This window comes from Molothrus ater, chromosome 1, assembly GCF_012460135.2.
Source record: "Molothrus ater isolate BHLD 08-10-18 breed brown headed cowbird chromosome 1, BPBGC_Mater_1.1, whole genome shotgun sequence".
NCBI lineage: Eukaryota > Metazoa > Chordata > Aves > Passeriformes > Icteridae > Molothrus > Molothrus ater.
This window is the reverse complement of record NC_050478.2, coordinates 26,313,252-26,330,096: the sequence shown is the minus strand read 5'-3', so window position 1 is coordinate 26,330,096 and position 16,845 is coordinate 26,313,252. Positions and strand designations below refer to the sequence as shown.

Genomic DNA, 16,845 nt, shown 5'->3' with positions numbered 1-16,845 from the left:
AAAAAGATTAACAAGGGATTTGGGGTCCCCTGAAGTTTTACTCCAGAGAAGAGATCTATTGGCTCAAAAGACATTTCCCAGTTGCCAGTGACTGACGGACTTGTTTCTGACCCAATCTGCTAAATGGCTGCATGACTGCATTAACTGTTCAGAAAGGTGCAGAGCAACAAAGAGCACGCTGTTTGCCATGTACTGCTCATACAAAATAACAAAAAATGGGATTTTAAATAGGATCTTTAAAAAACCCACAGCACCCTTTTATGTAATTGAAAAGAAAAAACATGAAATTACGGTACTCTTCCTTCATAATTTCAAATTAAATAACCTAATCTCTTTAACAGCTTAAAACAAAACAAAATACTAGCATTTTCAAACACTGAAAAGGCAGTATCATGCTTGCTACCAAAACTATAATTCTATGAGAATATAAGAAGAGACAGTCTCTTCAAGTTACCTTCCAATACATCTCTAAAGTACTTCACATTTCAGCTCCTTAAAACTTGTTTGCATTATGTGCACCAGACTGGTTTTGCTTCAGTTGTATCAACTTCAGAAATTATCCCCCAGTTTCTATCTTTAAAAATCACAAGAGAGAATGACTAAAAATGAAGAGGGCTGACATTCTGAAGTTACTACCCTAAAGAGACAGACAAAATCCACTCTGACTTCCTCTCATCATGCTAACTGAAGGGAACAATAAAGGCAGCACAGAACAGCATCATAATCTAACCAAGGTTCCAACAACTAAAACTGAACAAACAGAAAGCAGGCTACTTCTTGAGAGTGAAGATTTTTTCAGACATCCAGGTCCATGAATCATACACTTTCTACATCCAGAATTCTTCAGGGAGAAAAAAAATTAAGAGGGGAGCCAGTCTTCCACACAGATCGTTTTACAGTCTGGTAGCCAGGGCCGATTTGGTTTTGTACCTGACAAGGCTTATGAGAATTCAGACTGAACTGCAAGAAACAGAAGTCTATCAAGACAGGACATGACCTATACTGGGAAAACAACATAAGACAAAACCAGCTTGTTCCTTCAAAGGAAAATTGTACACACACACTGACCCACAGTACAGGATTTAGGAATCAACTACATTGAGTTATCTTTTAAAGGTATCACTAAGTCATCTGAAAAGGGAGGAGATCTGGTTAGTCACTGAATCCAACCCACAGGCTAAGGCATTTCCTTCCATTATGGAGGTTTCATGCAAGACTCTCAAGGACACCGAGCCACACAGGATGGCACAGTGGCAGGGCTAGTATGGACTCCAGGGGAAACAGAACACATGGATGAATTTGTAGGCATATTTCACTGGTCCTACAATTGACTGAAAGCCCTGGTTGCCTATGCATGTATGTTGAAGCAAGGTCTCTGTCTCATGTCCCTTATTCCCCCAACCAGAGGCACAGGTAAAACGTGACTATGAATATATTTCAGAAGTAAGATTTTGTCCACAGCAAAACTCCCCTGTTTAAAATCAACATTATCCTTAGAGATCAAACACAGAAAGAACGCTCTAATCTCTGTAAGAAAAGTAAACAAACCATATGGCAGAAAGTTTCAGCCCACTAAAGCTAAACTATTCTTCTAACAAGGATTACTGCTGGCATGCATAGGACCTGTAGGATTTCATGGCACAAAAGCCTGCTTTATTCAACAGATGTAGCCTACACACTTGCACTCTTCTAGCAGGATGACATGTAAGTAAAAAGCACTAATTCAAAACCTTCACATTTTTATATATTTCACGTTTTTAGAATATATTTTTCTTTGTAAGATTATTACTTCAAATTTAAATACTACAGAAATACCTAAACTTAGTATCATTCAATACAGTGTTTGTACTATAAAATTAAGACAAATTTGATTGGAGCTCAGCAGCTAAGTACTTGGGAAAAAGCACACTGAAACAACCATCCATTAACTGTTGGACACTTCAGCAGATACAGAGAATTTCTTTCCTTTTAGTTCATTAATTTAGATCTGCTGATTCATCTCTTCTATGCATCCAACATTGAGAACCAAACTGGGAACCAAGAACAGCACTAAAGCTTGGGGTTCCTGGGGTCAGTATAAACACATGCAGTTGATTCAGTAACTGAAGAACAGTTTTTTTCAAATAAATTTGATGACTCTGAAGGGATTTGTTGTTGTTGTTATAAAGACAATACTTAAAATTTAACAAGATGTTGAAAGTGAGGGGTTTGTAAACCTTTAATCTAATTCTTCTTTCCATCAAAATGCAGCTGGACATAATAATGAATAAAACAAATCAGAAGGCACAACTCACCATTTCCATAATCAAAATTCACAAAGAACTGTAATCAATGCACAGAGGCTATACAATGCCATCATAATGATCACCAATTATTAGAGATAGAAAGCATTCTCCTTGCTAGAGCAAATGATACTAAACAACAATAATATATTTTTCTGGGAAAAAAAAATTGAAAATAGAAATGTAAAACCAGATTAAAATTGATTGCCTAAATTAGAGTGCTCAATTTTGATGATTAAATAAATTATCTTTTCATTATCAGTTAAGACATAGAAACAAAGACTAGAAACAACTTCCTAAATCCGGAGCCCACTTCGCAGCTACCACTGACAAAACACATAATCACTTCAAAACAGAGCACAGTCAGTCTTACAGCAGCTATTTGTCATCACAACTCCTGCTGGGAAAAAAAACCAGGAACTTTTCCTGATGGAAAAGAAGTTCCTTCTTACAGTTTAATATATAAATATTTACACTGTCAATCCAATCCACCCACTCATACCCTTCCTTGCTCACCTGGATTCTGACAAAGCAACTGGATTTCTATTCTGATTTTTTAGAATCACACAGTTAAACTCCTAACCTGTGAGTCCTTCTCTGAGTCAGCTCCAGTTTGACTTTACCTTTTTTGAACTGTTGAGCATGAAAAGAGCGTGCAGTACAGCATTTAATGCCTCAGCAGCCCCTGTGTAGCCAAGTGCTCCTCATATAAGACCAGACCTGTGCCCAGAAGTTTTTCAGTTACTTCATGTTGGCAGTTCAGAGATCTCACCACCACCCAACTCCACCCTCCAGGATTTCCAAATGAGATGCTCCTCCTGTGAGGAAAAGATACTCTGATTGAGTACAACCCACATACATTAACTTCCACTTTTTACTTTTAAATCTAATTTTTTAACTTATTACTTCAATTCCCATGGCTCTTAAACTCTTCTTGCATAGTCTTCCTCTGTACTAATTAAACCCCTCAATATTCATCAATGGTTTCATCACCCTAATTTCAAAATTTGCCTAAACAGGTAAGATGTACTTCCCATCTAGGAGATCAGTTTTCTTATCACAATGACCAGGTTAGCATGACACCATTTGGAAAGTTCATTTTGCACTTTAACATTTCTCCCTGGTTTCCACCATCCCTTCCAATTTCTTCTGAAGTTCCACCAATAGCTCTCCATACTTTAGAACTGGACACAACAGTTTTAAAACATCAGCATTGCTGATGTACCTGCTATACTCAGGAAGTATCTATTCTCTAATGATGTCACTTTTACTAACAAGACTGCCTCAGAAATTTGAAGGTAAATGTCAATTTCTGAATAGGCTTTTCTAGAATCCTGCAATGGAGATCTCTGAAATGACAGAGATCTGAAATATGCAATCTGTATTTATCACAGTCTTGGTAATTCCTAATTCCAAATTATCCTGGTCCCTTACAATTTAGGGTTTTTTTATCTTTCTGGGTTAGAAATCACTGTTCTTATGGAAAGTGATTTCTTAGACTTTTTTCTGGTGAGTGCAAAGCATTGAATAAATATCTGAGCTATTTCCTCTGAGACTGTAGCTACTATTCCTTGGAGTTGACTCTGAAACCATACATTCTAGCAGATCAGTGTCAGATCATTCTCAGATCTTTTTTTCTTCATACCAAATGGTTACAAGTTTTTCCTCATTTTTCCATCTGCATGTTTCTATTATCTCTCTTAAAGCACAAAGTCCGAGCCTGTTCATGCTTTAACAACTCTCAGCTAAGGTTCACCTTTTGATTGGTAACATGACATTCTTTCCTCAGTTCTTCCTGCTGTTTCTTTCTTGCAAGGCTCTGCTTACTCCTAGCAGCCTTTTCAAGGTAAGTGTCCATGCAATCAGATCACATCCTTGAACTTTTCTGATGTCTGAAAGACTCCAATAGTATTAATATTTTTCAATAAAACAGATTCTCTATTATTCAAAGCAGAGCAACCCCGCTTAGACAAATTTTCAAACTACTTCCTTCTGAAATCCAAAACTTTACTCCAGATGTATGAGTTTTAAACAAACCTCTATGCAGGATTTTCTTCTTTTGCTATATATACATGTAAATTTGCACGACCAAACAAAGGCTAGATCTAACATTTCCTTCATGTACAGTGTCAGCACACCCATTTCTTCTGCTTCTCCAAAATTTTGAGTTGTTACAGTTGGTAATTCCTATCTTCAATGTGGCCACTCTAAGTTTCTACTATAAATCTTGCAGTCAAAAGATCTCCCTGTATCCTTCAACTTCATATTAAAGGCTATACACACAACTAATGAAAAATCATGCCACTCCAATCATCTGAATAGCACAGTTCCTTCTTTGGAAGAAATTAAGGTAGATCTATACAACAGATTTACTAAATATTTTAAATAATATATGGACTGCACACTTTGCTAAACAACTTCTTTTGAAAGAATGAGCCTCTCTTTCTACAGCAACACCAAAGTTAATTTGGATCTTCCACGTGGACAATATTCTACACTGAGTATGTGTCTGCAGTCAGTTCCTTGTATGGACATTTCTCAAATACACATTACTTTTAAACATACACGAGTTAATCACATTTTTGCCCATGAGAAATTCTTCTCTTCCAGATTAGGCCTTTTCCTTGCTCCCTTTGAAAAGAACAGAAAGTGTTCAAATGTATTTTATGGTTTCTTTGTGGGTGAAGAAAACATTGCAAAGATAATTATTCCAGGCAGGTTATCAGGTATAACAAAGGAGCCACTGAAGGTGAAATAGCAGAGGAATCAGAGTATGAGAGAAAGGAAGTGTGGTATTCCATTATCAATTGCCACAATTAAGCAAACACAGCTATCAGTTAACAATGAAGATTTTAAGACCTTGAACAGAAATTTACTTCTGTGAAGACAGCTTCTCCTTTAACCTGGCAGCTTCCCAGCTACTGTGTAAACCTAAGTCTCATTCTGCATTCTTCAGCAGTTAGCTGGTATTTTTAGAGTCACACTGGTCAAAGTCTGTTCCGGGACACAGTGTAAATCTGGGTTTAACTTTCAGCAAGCAGCTCAACTCTTCATTGCTTTGGAAAGCAGAAAGTTAAGATATCACACACAACAAAGATTTAGAATAATATATGCTGAATGTGGAGGTGTAACATCTAGCTCACAGAGTCAAAGCTGCAAAGCTACTTGGTTTTCATAATGTACTTTCCAGGGCTCCAGATTCCAGAAAGACTGACTAGCTGACACTCAGCACTGGACTCACCCAACCTTTCCAGAGCACAGACTGCACCGCTGAGGCACCTACTACAGCCACCACCATCTTCTAGTCCTACTGGGCTAGGGAGCTCTACCATGGCATGCAGAAGGAGTGGTACTGGGATGATGTTAAATACCTGCAGAAATTCACAGCTCTTGTAGAGCTGGCTCCTCTATGCTGTCTCTCTGTAGCCTGAGTTATGGGAACACAGCACAAAATTTTCAAGGTTTATCCAGCAACATTTCGGATCCAGCATGGATACAGCACTTCATCTAAGAAAAGCAACTGCACTGTTGTCCCCAAGAGCTACATGTTCACAAACCTGGGAATGTCTATTTGCACTTAGGTAATCTGCTCCCTGATAGCTAACTTCTGACTTCATGGCATAATTTGAAGTGGGGTTTGTATTTACAGACTACAATTAATTGAATTAGCTAGTAATTGAATTGAATAACAAAAACTTGTTTCCTGGTAAGAACATGTTATTTCCAAATGATAGCCTGGTCTCCAAGTGCTGACAAACATCAAACAATTATTAGAGTTTTGATTTTTTATTTTTGTACTGCGCCTAAGCACCTATATTAAAATGTTGGGGGTTCTTTTCTAACTATGAAGACTTTTAAAAAATGTAACAGACACCCAGGTAATCCAGCTAGCCAACCTTTACTAATTATTTCTTTGAGAACTCCAGAAGAGGCGTTGTACATCAAAACATGTGAGATTAAAAGGCACATAACATAACAATACCCACATTGCCATACATTTAATCAGTTCACAACTGAGTAACTACTGTTGCACAAAACATTTCTAGAAGACAGATTTACACTTACTATATAACATTAAAATTGATTTAGCTACAGAAATTAGTTTCAAATTCAAGTTTGAATGTCAGTCATCTTGCAGTGACCTGACAATCAGAAATAAGTATTAATTCCTGAAGTTCAGAAATGTGTTTACAACACTGCTTGATGCCTGGTGGTAAGGGCACAGGAAAGGAGGCTGAGGCCTTCTCCAAACAGGTGACTAGCATTGTTCAAGGAATGAGACACTTGAATTGCTATTCTTGTTTTGGCTATCTCTCAGCAGATTGAGAAGAAAATATTCTAGAGAGGATATTAGATTATTCAAACACCATGACACAACTACTACGTACTGCTCTTGTGAGCAAAATATGAGACACTTTCCTCCTAAAGAGGAAACGATGCATAGTTTGGGTAAAGCTAGTTTCAAGTTGTGCAAAATAAACAGCACGTAAGAACCAATGCTGTTATTCACTCATGTGAGAACAACATCCATTGCAAACAGCTACCCCTCAATTTAACACCAGCAACAGTGAAAGTCAAGTCCTATAAACACCAACATCAGCGGCATCATTTATCCCTGGGGCATATGCAACACTAAATAAGGAAGTCTAACCATACAGTACTTTGCATTAAGGTTTCCAAACTCAAGCTCGTAACATTTCATGACCTCCTGGGAAGTATATACAATCTGCAAAGCAACAATATCTAATATGGAAAGCTAATTAAGAGATCTACTACTACAAAAAATGAAAACCTCCCATTACAACTATCTTCACTGACCAAAAACAAACTGTTTAGGTTAATCCCCATTTACAAGTTTTTGTGCAGAAAACTGTTACAGCTTGAGTGCAGACACACCTTCTGGGTGCTTTTTCTCCCTGTCAGAGAAAACTAACCTAACAGGGTGAATAGTTCAGCAGGAATCAGCAGCAGCAGCTAGGAAGTGCATATACCAAAGGAGGAGAGGTGAAATGAACACACCCAGGGCAGAGATGATATTGCAGGGCCTGAGAGAGCAGGCTGAGTGAGGGCCCACCTCAACACAGCCACACCTGGCCTGCCTGCGCTTCCTTCCAAGACAGGAGCTACACGGCTTCCTCTGTCCTGCTACCAGGAGACATTGTGGGAGCAGAGTTGTCACCAGACAGTCCAAGGGGGCCAGGTAACAGAACAGCTCTGGGCCTAAGCCCAGACTCACACAGCTGGGAGAGCAGGGAAGAGTTGAAAGCACAAGTTTTTCAGCTTCAGCCATGGATGAAGGCTTCCATGGACACCATCTCAGCTTCAGGAAGGTAAGAACCAGAGAGCCTGACTCACCATTCCAAAGGATCACTATTACACCCTGGGTCATGGTACTCTGGGTGCTATCCATACTGCACAAATCTCTGATCCCTTTCTGTACCTCAGCATTTCAGCTCCAACTCAAAACTAGTTGTATGGTAGGGATGAGCTTCAAAGTCACATCAGATGGGAAAAAATTAAAGCATAACTGAAAGACTATTCAATTTCGGGGAAGTGAATATACATTCAAAATTGTTATTCAGAATTTGATTATTAAGTACAAACGCCCATTTTCCTTCACCCTCATCTCCAATGCTCTTCACTTTGCAATGACCCAAACCTTAAAAATGGTGACACAAAGGAAAAGGTCATAATCTCAGGCTGACAAGTTGCAGTGATATATTCTAATGATGAGATGTAAATAATATTTTACTTGCCTGAAAATGCCTTAAGCCATTGTTTAAGCACCAGAAAAGGAGTGAAAGACTAACATAAACATCCATTTAAATACGAACACTAAAGCAAGAGGATGATTGTTGACAGTTAAATACTTGAGCACAATTTTCCAGTTATAAATGTTTAATACAGGGTCATTTTTTTCATCAATAAAAGACACTTATTAAAAATGCTAGTTGATGTTTAAACTCTACTATTTTAACAACTTCCCAAAAACATATGTGAAATCCATGAAGAACTACCTGTTTTGTCAAGTGCTGGCAGCACTGGTCTCTACTGAAGTAACTGTCAACTGACTTAAACACAAACTTCCATTTTTTACTGCAGGTTAAAAAAAAAATTCTCTTCTTCAGATGAAGATAATTAATCAATGGGTAAAGTCACATTTAAAATGTATTGTAGATACTCACTTATACTGAAACACTGAGAACCATATACTCTATTTCCAATACATTTTGCATAGCTTCAACTACTGCTTTCAACTCTAGACATAACTGAAACTTCAAAATTACTGCATCAGTTATTTTTATTATTTTTTTCATAATGATATAGAGTAGTAGCACAAAACCCATTTTAAAAATAACTGGCTTTCCACTGTGAATTTTTGCAATATAGTAGTCTAGACTTGGTGAACACTGCCTCTTTTGTAAGATTCTAAGATACATTCCACTGATCTACCCTCTCTGCATTTTAAAATACATTTTAAGAACCTCCATTCACCCCACTGCCATGGGAAAGAAAACAACAAAACACAGAAAACCATGAATTTCAGAAACCAAATTTCAGTATTTGCCAGTTTTACTATGCACAGATGTTGGCAAGTAACTTCAGTTTGGCCATATGTAACATACAAATACTTGCTTATGCCCAAAGAATAAGAATTAAAGCTCAAGTAGTGATTTAACACAGGTATAATCATATGCTTTTTAAATCAGTTTCTTTTTTCCATGAAACAGGGAGATTCTGTCTTCAAAGCTAATGCTTTGCTACAGCACTATTCAAGTTCAACAGAGAAAATACCTTCCTATTTTTTCTTCCTGCAGTTTAACACCTGAAAGAAGCTCAATTAATTTGTTTTATAAAGCATAATTTGTTAAAGACATTTAATACACCATTCTCATTTACAGTCATGTTAAAACATGTAACTAAAAAGGCTCTGAGTTCAGGACAACTGGATCAAATTTAGGCAGGGTCTTTTATGTCATCATATTATATTCCAATGAAAGCTATTTTGGGAAGTAAGAGGGACAAAGCTGGAGTAAAACTGTTTTGGCCATACAATTATGGAAATACTGCATTATTCAGGGATCAGGAAATAGGAAGCGTCACAAAAATTACTTCCTTACCTACATTTGCTAGAAATAAAGGCAAGATCTTCTTGATCTCTGGTATAAATGCTTATGATGCTGAAATATTGGATGGTTTGAATCCAGGACAATAAAATAGTTCTACCTTTTGAAGTACAAATTTTGGATGTTTTTTAATATTGATATCCCTTACAAGTCTAGAGATCAACAAATTTGGTTGTTTTACTCCACTCCTAATTCCACTAGCCTAAAACCATATATATATACTTCTTCACTGAACTGGGTTATGCAGTTGTTTTGCATCCTTTGTAATTCCTTTCTCTCACTCATGTTGGCAAATCTTCAGGAGTTATTTTGGGAAGTAAAAGACACTTTAACAGCCAAACTGATCATAGTATTTTTCATATGCCCTTAAAACGAACGTTTATCTTTAATATTTGGAAATGGAATGGCAAAAAGTTTGTTCTATGAAATGTGCAAGTGAAAGTTAGAAAAATATGAGGCGTAATATTACAGTACCACTAGAGTTAAATCAAAGCATTTGGTGAGAGCAGTGTTGATTTTGAATCATAGAAGTAATTTACACCCTCCTTGTATACAAAATATTAATGTATCACAAAAAAAAGAAACTAAACAGGAAACCCACTCTCATATTTATACAAGCTACTTTACGTAACAGCAGACACTACTGATTTTATCCAGGTAAGGCAACAAGGAAAACAACTTGCTTCTTTCTTTAAAAGATGTGTCCACAGGCAAATAGCAAGTTTTATTTGACATGTCCAAGGGTTTGGCTTTTTTGGATTATTACCAGAATATCCTTTGTCATAAACCACACAGCTTCAGATTCTGTTGACATTACTTTTATGCACTCAGAGATCTAAGATATATATTCCCTCTAAGAAAACCACGTGTTGTTACATTCAACCAGACACTTTTTCCGCTGCCAACTCTCCAAAACATGAACACACACTATAAAAAATATCTACTAGTAAGAAATAAACACATTTCAAGAAAGAGGAAAGGTATAGACTTGCACATTGCAGATTTATCCTATGATATCAGGTTTTCCTCTCTTTTTCCCTCTTTTTTTAGCACCTTAAAAATATATATCTAACATTCATGATTTCTCACCCATTCAGCAACAGTACTAACCAAATACTGCTACTGGCATTGATGGCTTCCTAACAACTGAAAGTCCTCAAATTTGCTTAAAAGAAAATACCATATTATTGAAAGTTTCAGTCCTAAAATCACAGGGTGTTGCTACAGAACAAAAACCTTTACAGTATACTAGAAAGAAGGGGTAGAAAACATGATGATGGGAGAAAAAACAGACCCTGCTGCTTTCATTCATGTAGTAGTGATGTCAGCGCCTGCAGTGGTAGTTGCTCTGACCTGTACAGGCTCAAAGCTGGAGTATTTGCACAGAAATCTCCTTCGTAAAGGAACCTCTAGCAAATCACTAAAATATCCACACAAAATGGCTTAGCAGGATGGCCAGTTCAAGGCATCTATATTGAAAAAGGCTTAAAGGAGGTGGGGAAGGGACAGGTGTCTTAAGAGAATAACATCTATCCATCAGAATCATAAGCAGTTTCCAGAACAAGCATCCAAGTCAGACTGCAGAGCCAAAGACAAACACATCTCCTGCACTGGTGAGAAAAACAACAGGATTAAACCTCGAGCCTAAGCTCACATTTTACAGCAGTGGGAAATGGCTTTGAAAAACTGACAAAAAAACTTAATCAAGCCACTTCCCCAAGACTTGCATACTGATAACAACTATAAATAGCTGGAGTAGCATTGTTTAACAAGCCACAGCAAAATGGTCCATGTCTGAAAATGGAACATTTAATTTTTTTTCAAATCCTCCATTATTACTGCAGTAGTCCTCCAGCTCAGTAATCAAATTTCTATGTACTATTATCACCACACAGACTACAAACATGCTTTTAGTGTCCACGCATCATTTACTAAAATGCTGAGAACAAGCAGAGAAACAAAGACAAAATACTGTCCCATGGCATGGAACTATATTCAAATTGCGTAAAAATACCTCTAGCTTTGGGGGGGGGGGGGTTGTGGAGGGGCAGACGAAGGGGAGGTTTGGTAACCTTTTTTCATTTGCAAGACTGAAGAAATAGAGTATCTTATTACTCTCGCCTGCTAGAAAATGGTGCCTGTATTTCAGTAAAATAAAGCTGTTGACGTGTGCAATTGTGGTCATTATTAGGGCGATCACGTTGTTTTCATTCATTCATTCAGGATTTGCTAAAGGATGTCAGCTTCTGCAGCAGCAGCTGGCTTGACCTGGAGGAGGGGGAACGAATTCTTTGCAGTGCATACAGATTACAGGGTGCATTTCTCGACGGACCGTTTATGATTTTATACACTGCACTCATTAAACCAAATCAAGCTCTGTGACGCAGTTCACCAGGAGGCAAGCTCAAACAAGTCTAATGACAGAAAAGTCATTCAGTACTAATTTATAGTCTGATTTATTAAGGCTAAAATAGCCCACAGATGAAGACTGAAACCACTTTCTAACATTAAAATTTCCCCTCCAACAAAACAATCATACACATTAATGAAGTACTTCACAGCTTTGCAGTATTTTTCTGGCTTGCAGGTAACTGCCCATATTCCTCCCTCTCCAATACACCTTAAGCGTAGGCTTTATACACTGCACCACTACAATGTTTTCCTCCGGGTTCCCATAATTAAATAATTTACTGCTCATCATCAGCACTATCACTACTCATACACACAGATACTTTGGTTTTTCTTAGTTTCCCATTAGCATTTTCCAAAGGTTTAGGAGGCAAAAGGGAAATCGACATTTAGTGCTCCATACAGTCAGAAAAATATGATCTTTAAAATTTTAAAGAGAGCTTGAATGAAACAAAACCACAGAAGCTCAGTTCCATTTTCAAGCACGCAAAACCGTCTGCAGAAATAGACTCTTTTTGAAAAATACATTACAAAGTATCTCTGGTCAGAGTATAAGACAATCAATTAGGTCATCTGCATAAGCAGATGCATAGGGTAAATTAAGTCCATTTGTAACTGGCAGTGACATTTTGCTCATTTGTAAAATGCTGCCCCAATGTAGGACAATTCTGATGACAGATCTGCCCAAGTTGCAAATACTACAGACAACAAGGGTTTACTACACATAAAAACTGAAGGGGAAAGAAGGTAAGATTCCACTGCTAGAACACACACTGGCATCCAACACAGACCACAATTTGCCACAGAAATCACACACAGTTAAGACTTATGGAAGGGACAGAAAAAGCAAGTGGGATCGAACCACAGAAAGCATTCCAGAAAGAGATGATGTGTGATACCTTATAGCTACAGCAGGACAACATAAAAAGTGCATTTAGTCCAATTCATTCAACTGCTCAAGTGATGGGGGAAGGCAGAAGGAGTGGGGGAGGTAAGATGGCCACTGCCACTTTAACACATTCAGTAATTTAACAGACAACCTGACACAGGTTAAGTTGGATTTGCTGGGAATCAATTTTACATTTTAAACTTTACAGGCCTATTTTGGCTACATGGGGGCTGGTTTGTAGTGGGTTTTGACTGGTTGAGGTTTTTTTTACAGTCCCAAGGATTCAGTACTAAGTATCACGAGGGACAGACTTGTTTTTAAGCACCTCAATATGGGAATTTCCTTGTTTTGGAGCCTGCGCTTGGAAACATCCTATCTTTTAACCTATGATCTTACAAAAATGCAAGTCTTTTAGGAAACCGAGCTCTGCAGAAAGGAAGAGCATTTGAGGCTTGGTTTTAACACACACTTCACAACTGGGTTGTGACACCCCTAGATATAAATCTAACTCATTATCACCCCTACTAGATAGTTACAGCTGGAGACAGGGAAGCGGGTTAATTTTAGGCTCGTTTCCCTGTTGCACACCTCCGCTGCCAGCAGCCCGAGGCCAAGGGTAGAAGCGGCAAGAGCAGCTCCATCGGAGCCCCCGCTGCTCCTCCGCCCGGGGAGGGGAGGGGAGCGGAGCCGCCGCCGGCCCCGGGCTCGCCCCCGCCGCTCCTCCCAAGGCCGGCGCGGGGATGTTTTTCCTAGGCAGGATTCTCACCTTGCCCGAGACGAGGATGACATTTCAGGCGTCGCCTCCCCCCATCGCGGGGCAGGGCGGCGGGACGAAGCGCTTTTCCCCCCGCTTCCTGGCAAAGCGAACCCGGGCACGACACCTGCCCTGGGGGCGGGGGGTTTAAGGCTCGCCCTCGCCCCCCGACCCGCTCCCTGAGGCTCCGGCGGGGCTCCTCCCGTCGGGCCGGGAGTACCCCGGTGTCCCACCGCCGCTGGCCCGGGGGGAAGGCAGGGCGCAGCCCAGCAGCGAAAAGCAAGAGCCCGGGGTGCCCGGAGCCTGGGCGGCCGCGGCCCGGCCAGCACCCCCGCGGGGCAGGGAAGCGAGACCGGCTTTCTCCCGGTGCTTTACCTCTGTACACCGGGGAACTGGGGCTCCGTCTCTCAGGTGAGCTGCTCCTCCTGCTGCCGCCGCTCTCCGGCGACCGCCGCTGCCTGCCCTTCACCCTGCCCTGCTCCCCTCCACCGCCCGCCGCCAGCGGCGGCGTCGCGCTGGGCGGCGGTGGGGGGCTGCCTCCGCCGCGACCCCCGCCGCTCCCCGGGCCCGTGTTGCTGCCCACCGAGGCGGATGGGGAGCGGGTCGGGCTGTGCTGGTTGCCCCGCAGGAGCTGGTACGGGACAGTCGCTCGGATAGGCTGGAGCAGCCGGCTGGTCCCCGCTGAGCCTCCCCCGGCGCTGTTACCGGGGCCCCCGGCCGTGCCGGCGGTGGGGGACCCGGCGGCGCCGCGCCTCATCCTCTGCGGCGGGGGCTGGTGGTGGGACGGGGGGGTTTGCGAGGAGCTGGACGAGGACATAGCGGGGATGCGCAAGACCCCCGCGGGTCACTCCCTCCGGTGGCTGCGGGGGACCCGAGTTCGGCCCCCAGCGCCCCGCATGCACCGGCCGCGGGGAGAGGAGGAGGAGGGGAGGGAAGGAGGGAGGGGGCGGGGCGGCACAACCGCTGCACGGCCCTGGGGAGTCTCCGCGCCGCCTGCCCAGCTGCCCCCGGCGCTTCCTATCGGCGACGGCGGCTGCTGCTTCCACGCCAGGCTCTGGCCATCGCTGCCCGCCCCAGCGTCGAGAGCACCGGGGGCGCTGCCGAGCCCAACGGCCGCTCACATCGTACAGCGCTGCCGGCTCAGGGCGGTCGGCGGCAGAGCACGACGAGGGGACACGCAGCCGGAGCGGGAAGGATGGGGAGGGGGGGAGGCGCTCGCAGCCAGCTCTTGCTCCTGCCCCCGCCGGCGCCCGGGAGCCGCTACCAGCACCATCCGCGCCCCACGCCGCCCGCCCTCCGAATGGCACCGCGCAGCCCCAGCGCCCGGCCGCGACGGGCAGGGGTGGTGGGCGCGCGAGCCCATTGGGCGCCAGCGCGGCACCAGCGCGGGCCCCATTGGCCAGGGGACCATGTCACTCGTCGCTCTCAGCCAATGGGAGCGGGCGGCGCGACGGGGGTGTGGCGGGCGGCGGAGAGGCGGGCCGGGGGAAGTGGGATGTGGCGGCGGTGGCGGCAGGGGCGGGCTTGGGCTCGGGCTCGCTGGGATGCGGAGCTCGTCGGGGGAACGGCGGGAGAGCAGCCCTGGTGGGCGCTGGGTGAGGTGCTAGGGTGAGCTTCCCAGTTCAAAGTGGACTTTACGGGATGCCGGCTTAATACTGACTGAGGAGAGGCAGTGCTCCGTACCAAGTCTTGCACTGTCCCTGTTCCCAGGGGACTGTCGGCCTCCTCACGCTTACTCCGCTCCCGTGCGGGGAAGGCTCAAAAACAACCAGAATTTCTCGCCACAAAGTCTATTCACGTCCATCAAACCTTGACAGTATTTCTACTTTCGTTAAAAAAATCAAGATGTTCTTCAAAGTCTAAATAAGTGTGGCTTCATCATTTCCTATAAGCGTATATAGAATATTACTCTATTTTTCCTAATATGCGTCCAAAAACACTTTTTGGAGAACGTCAAGAGGAAAAGAAAAAGTTTTACAGTGATATTTTTAGAAAGTACTTTTGTTCTAGGAAAAAGAGCTGCCATTAGATGAATTCATAACCTGAAACGATGAGAAACAAAATGAGGGTTAGGATGAGTAGCTTAATAGCTAAGAAAATACATGGCTGTGAGATCAGAAAGCTAAGTTGAGCTGAGTCCATCAAGAAAACAGTGCTTATTTTGGACCTGATGCAAATAGGATGCAAATGGAGGAGAAGGGAAAATGCAGGGAGTCTTCCTATGTGGAGGAAGTCAGCTCAGTGATGGCCTCTCAGATTCAAACATAGGAGAACAAAAAGGACATGGAATATACATAGAAGTAGAATGTTTAACAAGATACCCTCTCTTATTTTAGATACTACTCACCAATCAGGAATCATTAAGTGTCACAGAATTAACTGCACCCCTTGTACCATTTGCTGATTAAATAACAGACACTCATATTTATTTTGCCCGCTTCAGATGACTGCACTTCTCTGCCTCCAAAGCTGTCCATAGCTATCCTTCTCCCTTGGTAGCACAGGAATCAGTCGATAGTCCCAATGAGAAACCGTATTCTCGGAAAATGCTCCTATTCATGGGCTGTTAGCAAGACTTTGTTTGCACTGGCACCATGTGACGCAGTCACCGTGGTTATGTTACAGAAAGGGTTGGAATAATACACCGCACATCCACGTGAACGTGCTCAGCCAACAAAGCCACTCCTATAAATTCATTTTAACAAAAATCAGCAACCATGTATTTTTCCACTAGTCCGGTCTTTTTGTTTTCTGCTAGCATGAGCCAAATTTGTTTGTAAAACTGGGCTGTAGAGACTTTTTCCCCCAAGGATTTTGCACTTAATCACAGCTATGAAGTCCATCCAGTTTATTTTTTTTCTGCTTCACTGCACTGGGCTTAAAATGACTGGAAAGCATTCACCTGTAGTAGCCATCTGCCAAACAGTAATATCAGCAGCACTTTAAGCAGTAAGCACATTTTCCTACATCTGTACCTTTGTCAGATAACACTGCTGATACAGTTATGTCTTACAGACCAAAAATCATCTGGTGTCAGCTGAGAAAGAAAGTGCACCTTTGACTAACAATAGCTGATACATTCCAGCTATTGCCAATGCTGAAGGTTATGTCAGACTAAAATAAGGATGAACTACTGTAACTCTTGCATTTGTCTGTATTTAAACATTAGCCATTTTACAACGGCTAAATTTTACAATTTCCATGTTCTTGCACATCAAACAAGCAAGGTACTTGGATAGGAAGAATAGATGCATAAAGACAAGGTAAATGTGTGACAAAGAAAATCCCACCAGCCCCAAAACAAGAACACACACGTGCACCCCAAACCACAGGGCATGTTAGTGTAAAATGCACCAAACAAGCTGAGGACCATGCCACAGCCTT

At 42.0% G+C, this 16,845-nt stretch overlaps 1 protein-coding gene across 4 annotated transcripts in view; it reads right to left on the bottom strand.

Moving 5' to 3' along the window:
* Positions 1-14,743, bottom strand: part of GLCCI1 (glucocorticoid induced 1) — a 52,393-nt gene extending 37,650 nt beyond the window's left edge. For all 4 annotated transcript variants that reach the window (XM_036402894.2, XM_036402902.2, XM_054517195.1 and 1 more), the window contains exon 1: positions 13,837-14,743. In XM_036402894.2, coding sequence (XP_036258787.1) covers positions 13,837-14,278 — 442 coding nt within the window. In that variant the 5' untranslated portion in view covers positions 14,279-14,743. The remainder of the gene's footprint in view (positions 1-13,836) is intronic.
* Positions 14,744-16,845: the final 2,102 nt, after the last annotated feature.